Source organism: Dysidea avara, chromosome 10, assembly GCF_963678975.1.
Source record: "Dysidea avara chromosome 10, odDysAvar1.4, whole genome shotgun sequence".
Taxonomy (NCBI): domain Eukaryota; kingdom Metazoa; phylum Porifera; class Demospongiae; order Dictyoceratida; family Dysideidae; genus Dysidea; species Dysidea avara.
Genome location: NC_089281.1, coordinates 21,582,245 through 21,595,556, shown reverse-complemented (window position 1 = coordinate 21,595,556; position 13,312 = coordinate 21,582,245). Strand labels below are relative to the sequence as shown.

General features: G+C 41.0%; 2 protein-coding genes across 4 annotated transcripts; one reads left to right on the top strand and one right to left on the bottom strand.

The window, feature by feature from the left end:
* Positions 1–2,809: 2,809 nt before the first annotated feature.
* On the top strand, positions 2,810–6,743 carry LOC136237304 (uncharacterized). 2 transcript variants are annotated; one of them, XM_066027655.1, is made up of 7 exons: positions 2,810–3,029; positions 3,404–4,194; positions 4,393–5,600; positions 5,648–5,800; positions 5,852–6,040; positions 6,094–6,226; positions 6,300–6,743. In XM_066027655.1, exons 2-7 carry the CDS (start codon positions 3,408–3,410, stop codon positions 6,581–6,583), a joined length of 2,754 nt encoding a protein of 917 aa, XP_065883727.1. In that variant the 5' UTR covers positions 2,810–3,029; positions 3,404–3,407; the 3' UTR covers positions 6,584–6,743. The 2 variants fall into 2 exon arrangements, with proteins under 2 accessions (XP_065883727.1, XP_065883726.1); XM_066027654.1 differs by having other exon boundaries at positions 2,812–3,029; positions 6,285–6,743.
* On the bottom strand, positions 6,584–10,611 carry LOC136237306 (uncharacterized). Of its 2 annotated transcripts, none has more exons than XM_066027656.1 (2): positions 8,054–10,611; positions 6,584–7,778 (listed from the first exon to the last, which is right to left on the bottom strand). In XM_066027656.1, exon 2 carries the CDS (start codon positions 7,647–7,649, stop codon positions 6,654–6,656), a length of 996 nt encoding a protein of 331 aa, XP_065883728.1. In that variant the 5' UTR covers positions 7,650–7,778; positions 8,054–10,611; the 3' UTR covers positions 6,584–6,653. The 2 variants fall into 2 exon arrangements, with proteins under 2 accessions (XP_065883728.1, XP_065883729.1); XM_066027657.1 differs by having other exon boundaries at positions 9,112–10,611.
* Between the last annotated feature and the right edge of the window lie 2,701 nt (positions 10,612–13,312).

Here is a 13,312-nt window from a genome sequence, read left to right as displayed (position 1 = left end):
AGGTCAATTTTTCCAGTAGTGTATAGCCATGGCACTTAGTAACTTTACTAAACTACACTCCATGATCAGAAACTCTAGCTCGACTTGTCATCTACCAGATTGCTGACATGTTTCCTCCTTGCTCCTATTGTGTGTGAGCACAGAACATACTGTGTAGCTACCTGTTAATAATACAATATATTTTGGTGGTATGCATCCCTCCCGAAGGGTCGGGTGCCACCAGACAAATCTCTAGCCATATTACCACTCTTCTTGACATACCACTCTTCTTAACAGATCATGTGATTTGATGAAATGTGACAGTTATTAACTTCATCTTTTCTGCTTATGCACAGTTTTGCAAGTGTGTTCCAGCCTCCTGTGTGGTAGAGTAATAGTGATTTTTTCAGCTATATATATATGTGTATAGCTATAAAGAGCACAAAAATAAACCAAAAGAGCACATCACATACAACACAACATGAACACTTAAACATCTGTTCATTTATGACTATACTGACTGTTCTATTAGGGTAGTTCGATCTTTAGCAAGAGCTGCAGCTCAAAGCCTGTAGCTATATAATGTAGATAATACATTTAGCATGCTTCCTTTAAGCAATAGCCACACAGAAACCCTACTGGAGACAGAAAATCTTACAGTATGGTCTATATACAATGGCTTTAATTATCGCCTATAGGCCACAGCAGCCACAGATACCATTGCATTAAAGGCTGTGGGCACTTAAAATATAAAAGTTGAAAGTTGGATTTCATCAAATCCAATATTCAATAATGCCCAAGCATAAAACTTTAGCGCTTGGCACGTGCAGCGCGCCAAGCACTAAAGTTTTATGCTTTGTTTAAGTTAGTTTTTGGATGGTGGAAAGGTCCCTGCATCTGTGTGGCTGTGTTTGTGTCTGTGATTGTTCATTCCAGCTTAAGATACTGTTATGTATGTACAAGAATTTTAAGGTATGTAACTTTGTGGATTAACAAATTTTAGGATTTAATTTTATGAGTGCCACTCACTTGTTACACAGGTTACAGAGCCGGTCTTGATAATCCATAATGAACATATCTGAATAACTACAAATATACAAAACTTCCGTCCCACAAAATTTTATATGTGTTCAGTAGATTGTTTTGGAAACCATTACATAAAGGCAATATTCTGGCAACACTGGAATCTCAATCCAACCACATTTACTGTAAAACCTGCTAATGTATTATTTGTGTGCAGCCACACATTCTCAGTATAGCTGTTAATGAGTTCATGTGCATGCATTATTCATCATCTGCTTAATGACTTACTTGAAAGTTTGAGTGTAATGTACATGTGTGGCTATGAAATGTGTGCACAGTGTTCCTTACAGGTGTATCTGTGTGCATGTGCGTGTCTGTGTCCTGTGTGAGTGCTTGCGTGCATGCTGTGTGTGTCTGTGTCTGTACCTTCTTACTCACTAATAGAATGGGTTGAGCAATACTATTGTGGATGTGCTTAATGTAAAACTTTGTATACATTTTGGCTCAATTTCAGTGGTATTGGTCAAACCACACAATGTACTACCGTATAGCGGGTTAGTTTTGAAACAGAAATTTTCGTACAAGAAGCAAGATCTGATTGAATTTTGAAAGATTTTAATTTCGAAGAGTGCATATTTCGAAGTCCGGGTGGATTTCAAACAAACGGAAATTCTTGTCACAAATTATGAAGATGCGTGAATGTTTGCCGAAAACTGACTTACTGATGGAATAATCCCTATTCCTGTGCACTGGAGAGAAGACTGAGGGAGTCTCGGGTGGAGTGAACTCACTGGCACGATCACGCTCAATCATAGCTAGCTCATAGTATCCTAATCACCATAGATTCTAGAGCAGACGGCATCAATTCCCATTCTGGATCACCTGTTTTCTGGTTATTGTTACAGTAATGATACAGTTTACCCATTATCATCAGCAATACTGAGCTAAAACTCTAGGAATACACAACGAATCGCCAAAAGTTGGACGGTTGCTTTCACTTGTGGGAATTTATTTTCAAAAAACAACCGGACGTGGGAATTTATTTTCGAAGAGAAGGGCCTCTTCGAAATATCCAAAAACAAAAGCCTTTCGAAAATTACTAGCTATACGGTATACTTCTGGCAGAACATGATTAACACAGCCATTGAGGTTTGTGACCCATTGACCCAGCAGAAATTTTGTGCATGTACCAAACCTACCTTTTACTGTATGTTCACCGTCCACTATATGTTATCACCGTATGATGTAATCTCATCTGCAAAAGGCGTCTTATAGCCTTTCCAAGTTTGACATGTCGTAACTCATCATGTGTTTAACCTATTGTCTTAAAATTACATCCAGGAATAGTGCTATGCTAAGAGTATAAAGTAACCAAATTTCAGGCTGGTACCATAATTATTCACAAGTCATGTTATGGATTGCCAAGTACAATATGAAAGGCTATAAACCCCTTTTCACAGATCCAGTCACATATTAGCCTTTATTGAGCACAACATTCCTTGGTATGCTAACACACTGTTTACTTATTGTAAACTTAACCCTAGATCTAATGCAAACTATGCTGTATTGTATAGTACTACAGTTAACACAATAGCGTTGTATCTAGAATGACTAGATCAAGAGGGTGACACACATTATAATTGGAGTGCTATGTCTAATGAAAATCTGATTGAATAGTTATCCACGATAATGATAATTCTGCGGTGTTTAACCTGCATGTATTTTGTGACACTGTAATGGCACCTATTTTATAGATTTTGTAACACTGTCAATGCATAGATATTCTACTCACCGGGATATGAAACGCCGTATACTCCCCATACATTAAAACGGCCCATCCGCACCTCTAGTAAATTGGTGTTAAACAGTAGTGACTTTCTTGAAGTCTTGAAATAAAGCGAAAATCAAGTCTCCAAAAGTTGAATCCTTGTTGTTTAGACAATTATTCACTGTAAGCCTAATTGTGGGAGGCAGCAGCGACTATTGAAGAAGGTTGAGTAAATTGGTGATCCAACACTCTGCGAACCGTAAGTCTCAAACGCCTTCACGAATCAAGGCCAATTTTATGTGGCAAAGATAAGCCAGTGCGTCTAATCGAACCGGCATGTCTTCAACTGAATTGTCTCTACCATTGTCGTTTTATTAGTCTTTACGGTCGACATCCATGTACATCTTTTGTGAACCCTAGCGTATCGCTTCATGGCTTGATCAAGCTAATCTTTTGTTATTCCATAAAGAAGGCCTTGATTCGTCGAACTGGTGGCGTTTTGGGTACTGTTGATATTCAAACATGCAGATACAGAATTTTAAAAAAGTGTTGTTTAGGATTTTGTGTACGTGTAAAGTAATTTTTTTGGTTAACGCGCAGGGCTGTGTATTAAACGTATGCTGTCTATTGTAGAACTATGCCAGGGGGGCACAAGCTGAAGCTTTCAAGTGTGAAGAGTTACAGAAAAAAGAGAAAAGAAAGGCTAGCAAAGAAGACGACATCGACTGTTGCTGCTACATTACCATCAACCGATCCTGCAACATTACCATCAACCGGTCCTGCAACATTACCATCAACCGGTCCTGCAACATTACCATCAACCGGTCCTGCAACATTACCATCAACCGGTCCTGCAACATTACCATCAACCGGTCCTGCAACATTACCATCAACCGGTCCTGCAACATTACCATCAACCGGTCCTGCAACATTACCGTCAACTGATCCTGCAACACCACAATCATCAACTATTGCTGCAACATTACCATCAACATTGCGTACAGAAGATGTTGCAGCATCAAGCCTAAGGGTATCAGTGCCACTCATTTCATACACTTGTAGTGAAACTAAAAGTTTGGATGAACTACACAGCCGTTTAATGAAGAATGGAGTGTGTTCAGGTTGGCAAGTAGTTGAAGCAAATTTGAATTGTCTTGCTTTGGCTAAAATGAAGCTTGTGCCTTCCCCTTATGTTGTTGCGTCAGTCCAGATATATTCAAATTTCAATTATAGTGTCACCATTGAAGGACATTCCATTAGTCTGGCTAAGCTAGGAGCAGCTGTGTGTTCCAAAATTTCTTGTATCAGTGATGCTTTATTGCTGCTTAGAACAATTGACCAATTGCACATGTGTGAAGGGAACTTATGTTCAGAATTTACAGAAGTCGTTCAGCATAATGAGGGAAAATTCCTTGGGACTGATCGTAAGTTTTAGTATACACTGATGTGTTGTTTTGTGTGAGTGTCCTTATAATCGTTGTCTAATATGAGCAATTTATTACTATGCTGAATATAGATTGAGTACATTACCATTCTCCATTGCAACAGCTCCCTTCTTAACATACGCAGATTGTATAATTTTGTGTGCATATTTATTAACTTTTTATTTAATGTTTATACAGGGAAAACTGTGGTAGCAAATATTGCAACAGTTGATGGGAAGCAAACTATCAGGCACCATGAATGCTACATTGTTGTCAGTGAAGGCACAATAAGGTGCAGCAAGTGTGCTGCTCATCGCAAATCTCTACAGTCAGCTGTTTCCAGACTCACTTCAAAAGCAAAGACTGTTCCTTCACCCAGTTCACATGTTGATACCTCACCTAGCAGCCATACAAACTTAGACTATTTGACATCATCCGAAACATCACTCAGAGTGCGCACATTGCAAGGCAGGTATAAAGCTAGCAAAAAAGTTATCAGCCGTCTCCAAGAGAAAGTAAAACAGCTCACTGAAACGCAAGGACTTACAGTTGAACAATCGTTGCATGATGATTTGGTCACAGTGATGGATCAACATGAAAGTGAGATCACTAAGCAACATGAGGAATCATCATTCCAGATGCTGTTTTGGAAGCAACAACGGGAAGCTTTGAAGAAAGGCAAAGGCATTCGATGGCACCCTCTTGTAATTAAATGGTGTTTGTATCTTCACCATTGCAGCAGTAAAGCCTATAAGGTGTTGAGAAATTCGAAATGTTTACATCTGCCCTCAGAACGCACTTTACAGGACTATACCCATTTCAACACTACTGGTGCAGGCTTCTCAGCTGCTACAGACAATCAGCTAAGGGAGTACGCAAGGCTCAGTGCAACTCCAAATCACAAAAATAATGTTGGATTGCTGTTTGATGAAATGCATATAAAGGAGGGGTTGGTGTTCAGCAAAAACACTGGTAATTTAGTTGGTTTTGTAAACTTGGGAGATGTTAACAATGATTTTATACGTTATGCTAATTCTGAGGCAGATGGTGAGAGCAGCTTACCTTTGGCTAAGTCTGTGTTGTTTATCATGGTCAGAGGCTTGACTTCCAAATTAACATTTCCATATGCTCAATTTCCAGTGGATTCCATCAAAGGATCACAGTTGTACCCACTATTCTGGGAGGCAGTTCATCGACTTGAATGCATGAGTTTTAAAGTGTTCACCTGTACATGTGATGGTGCTACCTCAAATCGACGACTTTATCATCTGCTCACCAAATCAGAGCCTGAGAAGCACAAAGTGCGTAATAAATATAGCAAGGAAGAACGATATATTTATCTGATTTGTGACCCGCCCCACCTCCTTAAAACAATCCGTAACTGTTTTTCATCTAGACCACTATGGGTAAGTGTCTTTATACTGACTTATGGTGTCAGCCATAATTATTATAGCGTTGTGGAAAGTACATCAGCTGGCAGCATGTAGTGAGCCTCTATCGTCGTACAACAGGAGCAGGTACAGGAGTTTCGTTGGTGCCAAAGCTTAAGTATGAGCACCTTCACCTCACTTCTTTTTCTAAGATGCGAGTTGACCTTGCTGCGCAGGTATAGTAATAACTATATAAACTACCTTATTTTATTTCATAACACATATAGGTACTCAGTGGGACTGTATCCAGTGCAATGAAGTTAACAGGAGGAGAAGATGCCCGCGCTACAGCTGACTTCATTGATTATATCGATAAATTTTTTGACTCTCTAAATGTGGACAATCTTAATGAAGGCACACGGACAAGGAAGAAATTTCAGGAACCATACTATCTCAAGGATGATTTTCGGTTGAAGGTGAAGCTCCATGATTTTGGTTCTAATGCTATAGCTATTATACATTCTTCTAGTGGTTAAGTGATGATTTTACCTCGTACATGAACACGTGGAAAACATCTGTGGAGGCACGAGAGGGCTACACTGCTCAGCAAAAGCAGCGAAATCTGTTGAGTGAACTCACAATGGAGGGTATCCAGATTACAGGTATGTTTATATTATGCATACAACTGATATTACTAGCAAGTACAAACATCTTTTATAGTGTCATCATTTGTAGAGTTTGTACCATTAATTCTGAGTCAACCAGGTGTGACCTATTTTCTAAGTGAGAAATTATGTCAAGATCCCCTCGAGAAGTTTTTCGGACTCCAGAGGCAACGAGGGAAATCAAATGATAATCCTTTGCTCAACGAAGTGCAGAAGAACACTCAAGCTCTACGCGTGGTTGGTGACATCAATGTCAAGTCTATTGCTGGAAACTGCAGAGGCAAAAAAAGAGATGCTATTTTTACAGAGACTAATGTACAATTGCAGAAACGCAAGAAGTCTCGGAAAACATAATTAAATGTAACCACATGATTCACTTTCACATTGTTATGTAACATACTTTATTACGTGTACTTGATAAATACTAAAACAATTTCTTTCTCAATGATTTTGATTTCTGTGTGCTTTTTTTGTTCTTTTGCTTGTATTGTTCCATAAATCCTTTTGCAAAAGCATTTCCACGAACTGTCGTATACAAATCAATTGTCATCTTTAACAGCTCATCTCCTATTTCAGTGGGTGTGATGCCAATTGCAAGGTCCCAGTAGAACCCGACATCCACATCACCTAGTGCCTGGTCCAAAATCAAATGTTTCACATCACTCAGTTGGCTAGAATCACCATCAAACACATTGCGGCATATTTTCTCAATAGCTATCAAGCAATTGTAAAACATCTCGCTTATGTGGGTTAACCCACCACGATCAACTGCTTCAGTCCACTGTGCGCTTTCCAACCCTGTAGGGAGGTCTGACTGTAGTAACAACAAAGTATCGACATATGCTTTCTTGGTGACAACTTTTGTGTGTAACTGTTTGATAATGTACCCACCAATGTAGTTGATGGTATTCATTTCTTCAAAAGTCAACTGGTGTTCTGGATTACTAGAATCTGCACATTTGGTTTTGGTATTGACTTTGGCTCTCAGCATCTTCTTGAAAACTTCCTCAGTGATGAACTGATAAAACAGTGGGTTCACCTCCACACCAACCTGCTCCAAAAGCTTCTTCCACTCCAGTTTTAATGTGTCCCCAACAGCTAATTTATGAAATGCTGGCCACAATATGGAAAGATTCAAGGTGGTAGCAAATATTTTCTCTAAAAGGTGTACCAATTTGTGAGAAAAAGTTCTGCTGGCTTCGTGTTCTAACAAACGAGTTGCTGCAGAGTGAAAGAAACGATAACTTTCTACTTTTTGATCACTATATCTCGGCTCGCTTAGTACTTCGTTGCACACTTCTGTAAAGTAGTTAACTTCCACCCGTGTGCCAACTTCATCAGCAACAAGAGCTGTACTCTCGGCCGTTCTGGTACTGGTATCAAAGCTTGTACTAGAAGTCATTTCACTACCACACTGCATTCACACACGCGCTCAGTTCAGTAGTATGGAAATAATTTATCAAGCGGCGTCTAAGATAGAAAGGTGTTGACAGAGGTGCGGATAGAGTCGTGAAAAACAACCAGTTTCATATCCCGGTGAGTAGAATATCTATGGTCAATGTAAAATTACATGGATAGTGAACACTATTAAATTTATGTAGAGTGATGGATGTATAATTTAAAGATTACATACTGTGCATTCATAAGGATTTGCATGGTTCTGTAAACTGCCACTGTTCTTGCTGTGCCCCCTTTCCTTTCTAAGTTTATAGTACTTGGCCAATAAACCCTAAATCTTCTGTGTATCAAAAGCAGACTTATTTCAGGAACTATGCATTACTACAAACACAAATAATGTCTATGTAACTATATCTATTGCTCAACTCTGTTCCAGGTGAATGTATATAGCCTCCTTTTCCTCAAGAGCTTTTCAAAAACAAGTTTCGATTGTGGGTTGCATCTCCAGTTACAAAATTTTTAATTGTGGGTTTTGTTTTATTCAGATTATTAGCAGTGCTTTCCACTGTGGCTTTTATATTTTAAAAGATTTAAAGTGTTAGTTGGTTTAATTGGTTATAGAGTTATCAGCTTCAGAATTTAATATGTAGCTACCAACTCATCCATTTAGCAAACTGTAGTCTTGGCAAATTCTCATAAGGTAGCTATAGCATATTCATCCACTTTTGTCTTTGAATGTAAATTCTGTATCAGTTACCTTCTGATATGACCCCATGCTGTGGGTTATGCTGACGTTTGTAGCTAGCCTTATAGTTCAGTCTTCATAACCCAGCAGATATAATAAGTTGACTATCACAACAGCAAATTCAGAAAGCCCATAAATGCAAATACTTTGCTAAAGACTGCCAGTGGACTAACTAATAGCTACTAGTACCCTTCACTGAATTCTGCTTTTCAGTACACTTTATTGGTGTTATGGCTAACAAAGTGCCGTGCATACTAATAATTGTGACATTCAACACTATACTACTACCAAGAGTAAATTTACTCTTGATACTACTACTTAGCTATACATGTTTCTGCCTCACAGATTTAGCTGATTAGAGCATGGCTAAGAGGAGCTGATGCATTATGGTATATATCTAAATGCTTGGTAGCTACTAATGAAATTATTACAATCATGCATGATAGCTATACTCAATGCATATTACAATCAGTCTTGGTTTAATGGAAAAGTAAAATTTGAATGATACATAGTAAACTGAAATTCCATTATTTTCCACTGAAAAACTGCTAAAAATACTCTCAGATTCACCTTTAGAGGGCCTAATTTTCAAAAATTTCCTTGGGGGGAGGGGGGCATGCCCCCAAATAGTTAAGAGAGCTTACCATAAGTCACCTCTAATACAACAGTAGAATAAAAATTGTACTGAACCCATGCTGAAATCAATCTCAGATTCCATCAGGTCTAATTTTCAACTTACTGGAAAACTTGAGCTTGCAAATTAGGCTCTCACTGTATTTTGGCATGTGAGACATGGTGTTTGATATTTAGTGCAAATGTATGAACACATCTGCCAGACACGAATGTGATTGTGATGGCTGACCCACCCTCAACTACACTGAGTGGAATTGTAGAGGCTACAAGAAAAAAAAAATAATCCAACCAAAACCACCAGAAAGTAGCAACATACTTGAAAAAACTAAATATACACACATTTAACATCTTATTATATTGGCTGTACTTACCCAAACCCGGGTGCATGATTGGCATAATTTGGGAAACAATGGGCAGCCCAGAACGTGGCTAAGTGAAGTGCCTGACCAAGTTAGTACACGGCTTCTGCATTACACTTGTCATCTCATGACTGTGGCTATTATATAACGAGCATCATGGTCAATCTACCTGGCCAAGCAGCTTCACTGCGCCCAATTTCCCCAAAATTCAGTAGCAGGTACACACACGCACACACGCACACACCCAATAACACGGGAGCAACATAGATACAGGAGCAACATAGATATGCAATAAGCATCTCAAACAGTACACCTGCAATGAGCATATCGAGCAACACACATACAGTGAGCATATCAAGCAGCACACATACAATGAGCATATTGAGCAGCACACATACGAACATATCAAGCAGTACACATACAATGAGCATATCGAGCAGCACACATACAGTGAGCATATCGAGCAGTAAACATACAATGAGCATATCAAGCAGTACACAAACAATGAGCATATCGAGCAGCACAAATACAATGAGCAAATCGAGCAGCACACATACAATGAGCATATCGAGCAGCACACATACAATGAGCATATCGAGCAGCACACATACAATGAGCATACCGAGCAGTACACATACAATGAGCATCATATCGAGCAGTACACATACAATGAGTATATTGAGCAGTACACATACAATGAGCATATTGAGCAGCACATGAGTACCATACGTCAACATACCATGTTAGTAGAGATTATTGTGCCGTGGCCACCTTGTCTGTAACAGAGATGTTGGTGTGAGCTAGGAGTGCAGGGATGGACTGTATCATTGCCGGAGAGGAGTGTATATATACTTGGTATGCATTGCTACTCCATCTCCCTAATATCTTGATTAGCCAATCCGGTATCCCTGCTGCAGTGGCAGTGGTTGCTGCGCCACTTCTGAAGCTGTGGCTGGAATATTGATGATGACTGTACTTAGTTTTCAGCAAAAGGTGGCGAATGGTATTTGTTAAGTGCTGCCTGTCTAATGGGAAAAATCTGCCACCCTTGAACACTGGTGAGTCATCTTGGAGTGGTAGAATTGCTGAAACATAAAGTTGAAGTGCTCTGACGGGGCATGTGGATGTACCACTAGCATGAATAGCAATGGTATGGCCATGTCTAAAAGGATCAGTTTTAGACTGCTCTATCAGCACTGTGTATCTATCCCCAGCAAGCTGTATGTGCCGCCAAGTCAGATTTGGGGTTGCAAATTCGCTAGCTCTCAGGAACCCATAAAATGCTCACGTGAAGGCTGCCCAGAGCAGACGCTTCTCCAGGGGGGGAGAATGAAGGGTCCAGACTAAGTTGAGACTTCAGTGTCTGAAGGACAGTGATGGTTATTGGTAGGCGAGTGTGCGACGATACCCCTTGTGATCTTTTGATGCCAGTGCACAATAGGTGGAGCAGCTCATCCTTTGTGGGGTCCTCAAAGCCTCTCTCTATGTGGCCCAGGAGTATGCCAGCAAGGTATACTTTGATAGTTTTGTATGACACCTGGCATGCCATGTAACAGCAAAAATAACGTAAGGTAAGTGGTGAGGCTGGAAAGGCTGTGACTGTGTATCGGTTGCAGAATTGCTGAAGGGCTCTCACTCCTGCTTGATATGTTCTCCTTGTGGATGGAGCAACCCCTAAGGATTGATAGTGGTAGAGCAATCCCTCAAGAGCTGGATCGGCCATGCACGGATGGTATCGGGGTTGATGGCTGCTCTCGGAGCAAGTTGGTGGAAACGGTGGACCTGAAAGCGAGAGAGAGCATCAGCAATGCAGTTATCTGTGCCAGCTATATGAGTAACAATTACGTGTATGTTATATTGTGCTGCACAAAAATAGAGCATACGGATAAGGGACATGACTTCAGGGCAGTTAGTGGTGCCTTTTTTCCAAATCTCTACTACAGCCTGATTATCGCAATGAACCAAGACCTTCTTTCTAGGCCAATGTTGGCCCCAGGTGTTCACTGCAGAAGCTATAGCAAATAGTTCCTTCCAGACTATGCCTCTGTCTACTTGGTCGCTTGACCAGTGTGACTGAATCCAATGTTCACACCAATAGGCCCCCCAGCCAAGGCTGCCTGATGCATCTGTAAACAGAGACATAGACAGAGAGGTGGACCAAGTGCTTTCCAGGATATATGATGTGCCATTCCAAGTGGGGAGGAAGGCTAGCCACCAGTCTAGATCTAGGTATGCATCTGTGCATAAGCGTAGGTGGTGGTGCATGCGTGACACTTTGCAGCTAAGGTCTATGAGCCAGCGTAGAAATATTCTGCCTGCTGGGACTACCTTGCAAGCAAAGGATAGTTTTCCAACTAAGGACAGCAGTTGATGTTTTGTGCATTTATCCTTCTTCCTGAGTGATTATATTGATAAGATGAGGTCAGCTTTTCGCTCTGGTGAGATACTGGCTGTCATGTTCTCAGTGTCAATAACAATCCCCAGGAATGTGAGTCAGGTTGATGGACCTTCAATCTTAGAAGTCTTGACAGGAGCATTAATATTGTTACATAGGGAGAGCATTGCTTGCAGGTTGTCTGAGCATTCCTTTGTACCATGAGAGCCAGCAGTGAAAAAATCACCTAGATAATGGAGTACATGGCATACACCATGGTTGTGTTGGAGGGACCAGTGGATGGCATCAACTAACTGATTAAATAGAAAAGGTGCGGATCGAAGGCCAAAAGGCAGGCAGATGTCAATATAGAATTGGTCTTGCCATTGGATTCCTAGAAGGTTCCAGTCTTACTGGAACAAGGCGAAATGCATTCTTAAGGTCTATTTTTGCCATTATGGTACCCTTACCAAGGGCAGATACGATTGCAAATGCATCATCAACTGAGCAGTAAGAAAGTGCATAATCCTCTGGATTTATGGAGTCATTGATGCTGGATCCATATGGGGCAGACAAATGGTAAATTGCACGCCAGCCACCATCATGTTTAGGGACCAAGCCCAGTCCTGAGCAGCGGAAGTTCGGAAGTGGTGGAGTCTGGAATGGACCCAGCATGCGACCCATGTTGCATTCTTCAGTGATGTTGGCATCCAGTATGCTAGGGTTTTGGAATGAAGAGGGAAGGTTGCTGCTGGAATGTGTAAATTGTGGTCCAGTGTAGCCAATGTCACAACCATGCTCTAGGTTGCGAATTAGAGTGTGCACAAATGCTTGATCAGGGTGAAGCACTAGTTCTTTTTGTAGAACATGCAGGTTGATTGGTGTGCGGGGCTTTGAGTTAAGATGACGTGCACTGATAAGATACTGCAAATTGCCATGGCAGGTGCTTTGCATGCGAGTGCAACAACTTTGGAGTGTTAGTGCATACGTTAAGTGGTGGGTGTGGTGCTTCAGTGTGGAAGGCAGTGGTGCAAGAGTGCTCAGAGGGGGTATGCTCCAAAGTTGTGGTGTCAGGAGTGATGAGTGTTCTAGCCCTTTAGTGCACGAGGTGTGTTCTAAATGGTTAGTATTAGCAGCGGTTTGTAAGTTGTCTAAACCTTTACTGCACAAGCTGTGTTGTAGAAGTTTAGTGTGTGGGTGTGCTAAAGCTTCAGTGCACGAGGAGTGTTCTGAAGCTTCATTGCCAAAGGCATGGGTGTACTCTATAGGGAGTAAAGGTTGAACGCTTGGCTGCCTGAATGTAAGCAATGGTCTATAAGGGGCTTGGTCACGCTAAAAAATGAGCGGTCGTCGTGGCCTGGGGTTGGCTTCACCGGTTTTGGGTGGCTGGTCTCCTGTCAGGACAGGAGATGCGAGGATGGGACCCTTACATGTAAGGCAGATGTGTTGAAAAGTGCACGCATTTCTGGTGCACTGCCCGTTGTTAAAGTCACCACATATTGGAGCTCCGGATGTTCTGCGATTTGGTGGTCTAGAGCGTTGCGAGCTGTCATGAAAGGGTGAGTGAGGGCAGT

Coding starts and splice junctions, on each gene's coding strand:
- LOC136237306 (XM_066027656.1), bottom strand. CDS start 7,649: ATGCAGTGTGGTAGTGAAATGACTTCTAGTACAAGCTTTGATACCAGT.
- LOC136237304 (XM_066027654.1), top strand. CDS start 3,408: ATGCCAGGGGGGCACAAGCTGAAGCTTTCAAGTGTGAAGAGTTACAGA. Junction 5,801..5,851: donor GAGTTGACCTTGCTGCGCAG/GTATAGTAATAA, acceptor TAACACATATAG/GTACTCAGTGGGACTGTATC. Junction 6,041..6,093: donor AGGATGATTTTCGGTTGAAG/GTGAAGCTCCAT, acceptor ACATTCTTCTAG/TGGTTAAGTGATGATTTTAC.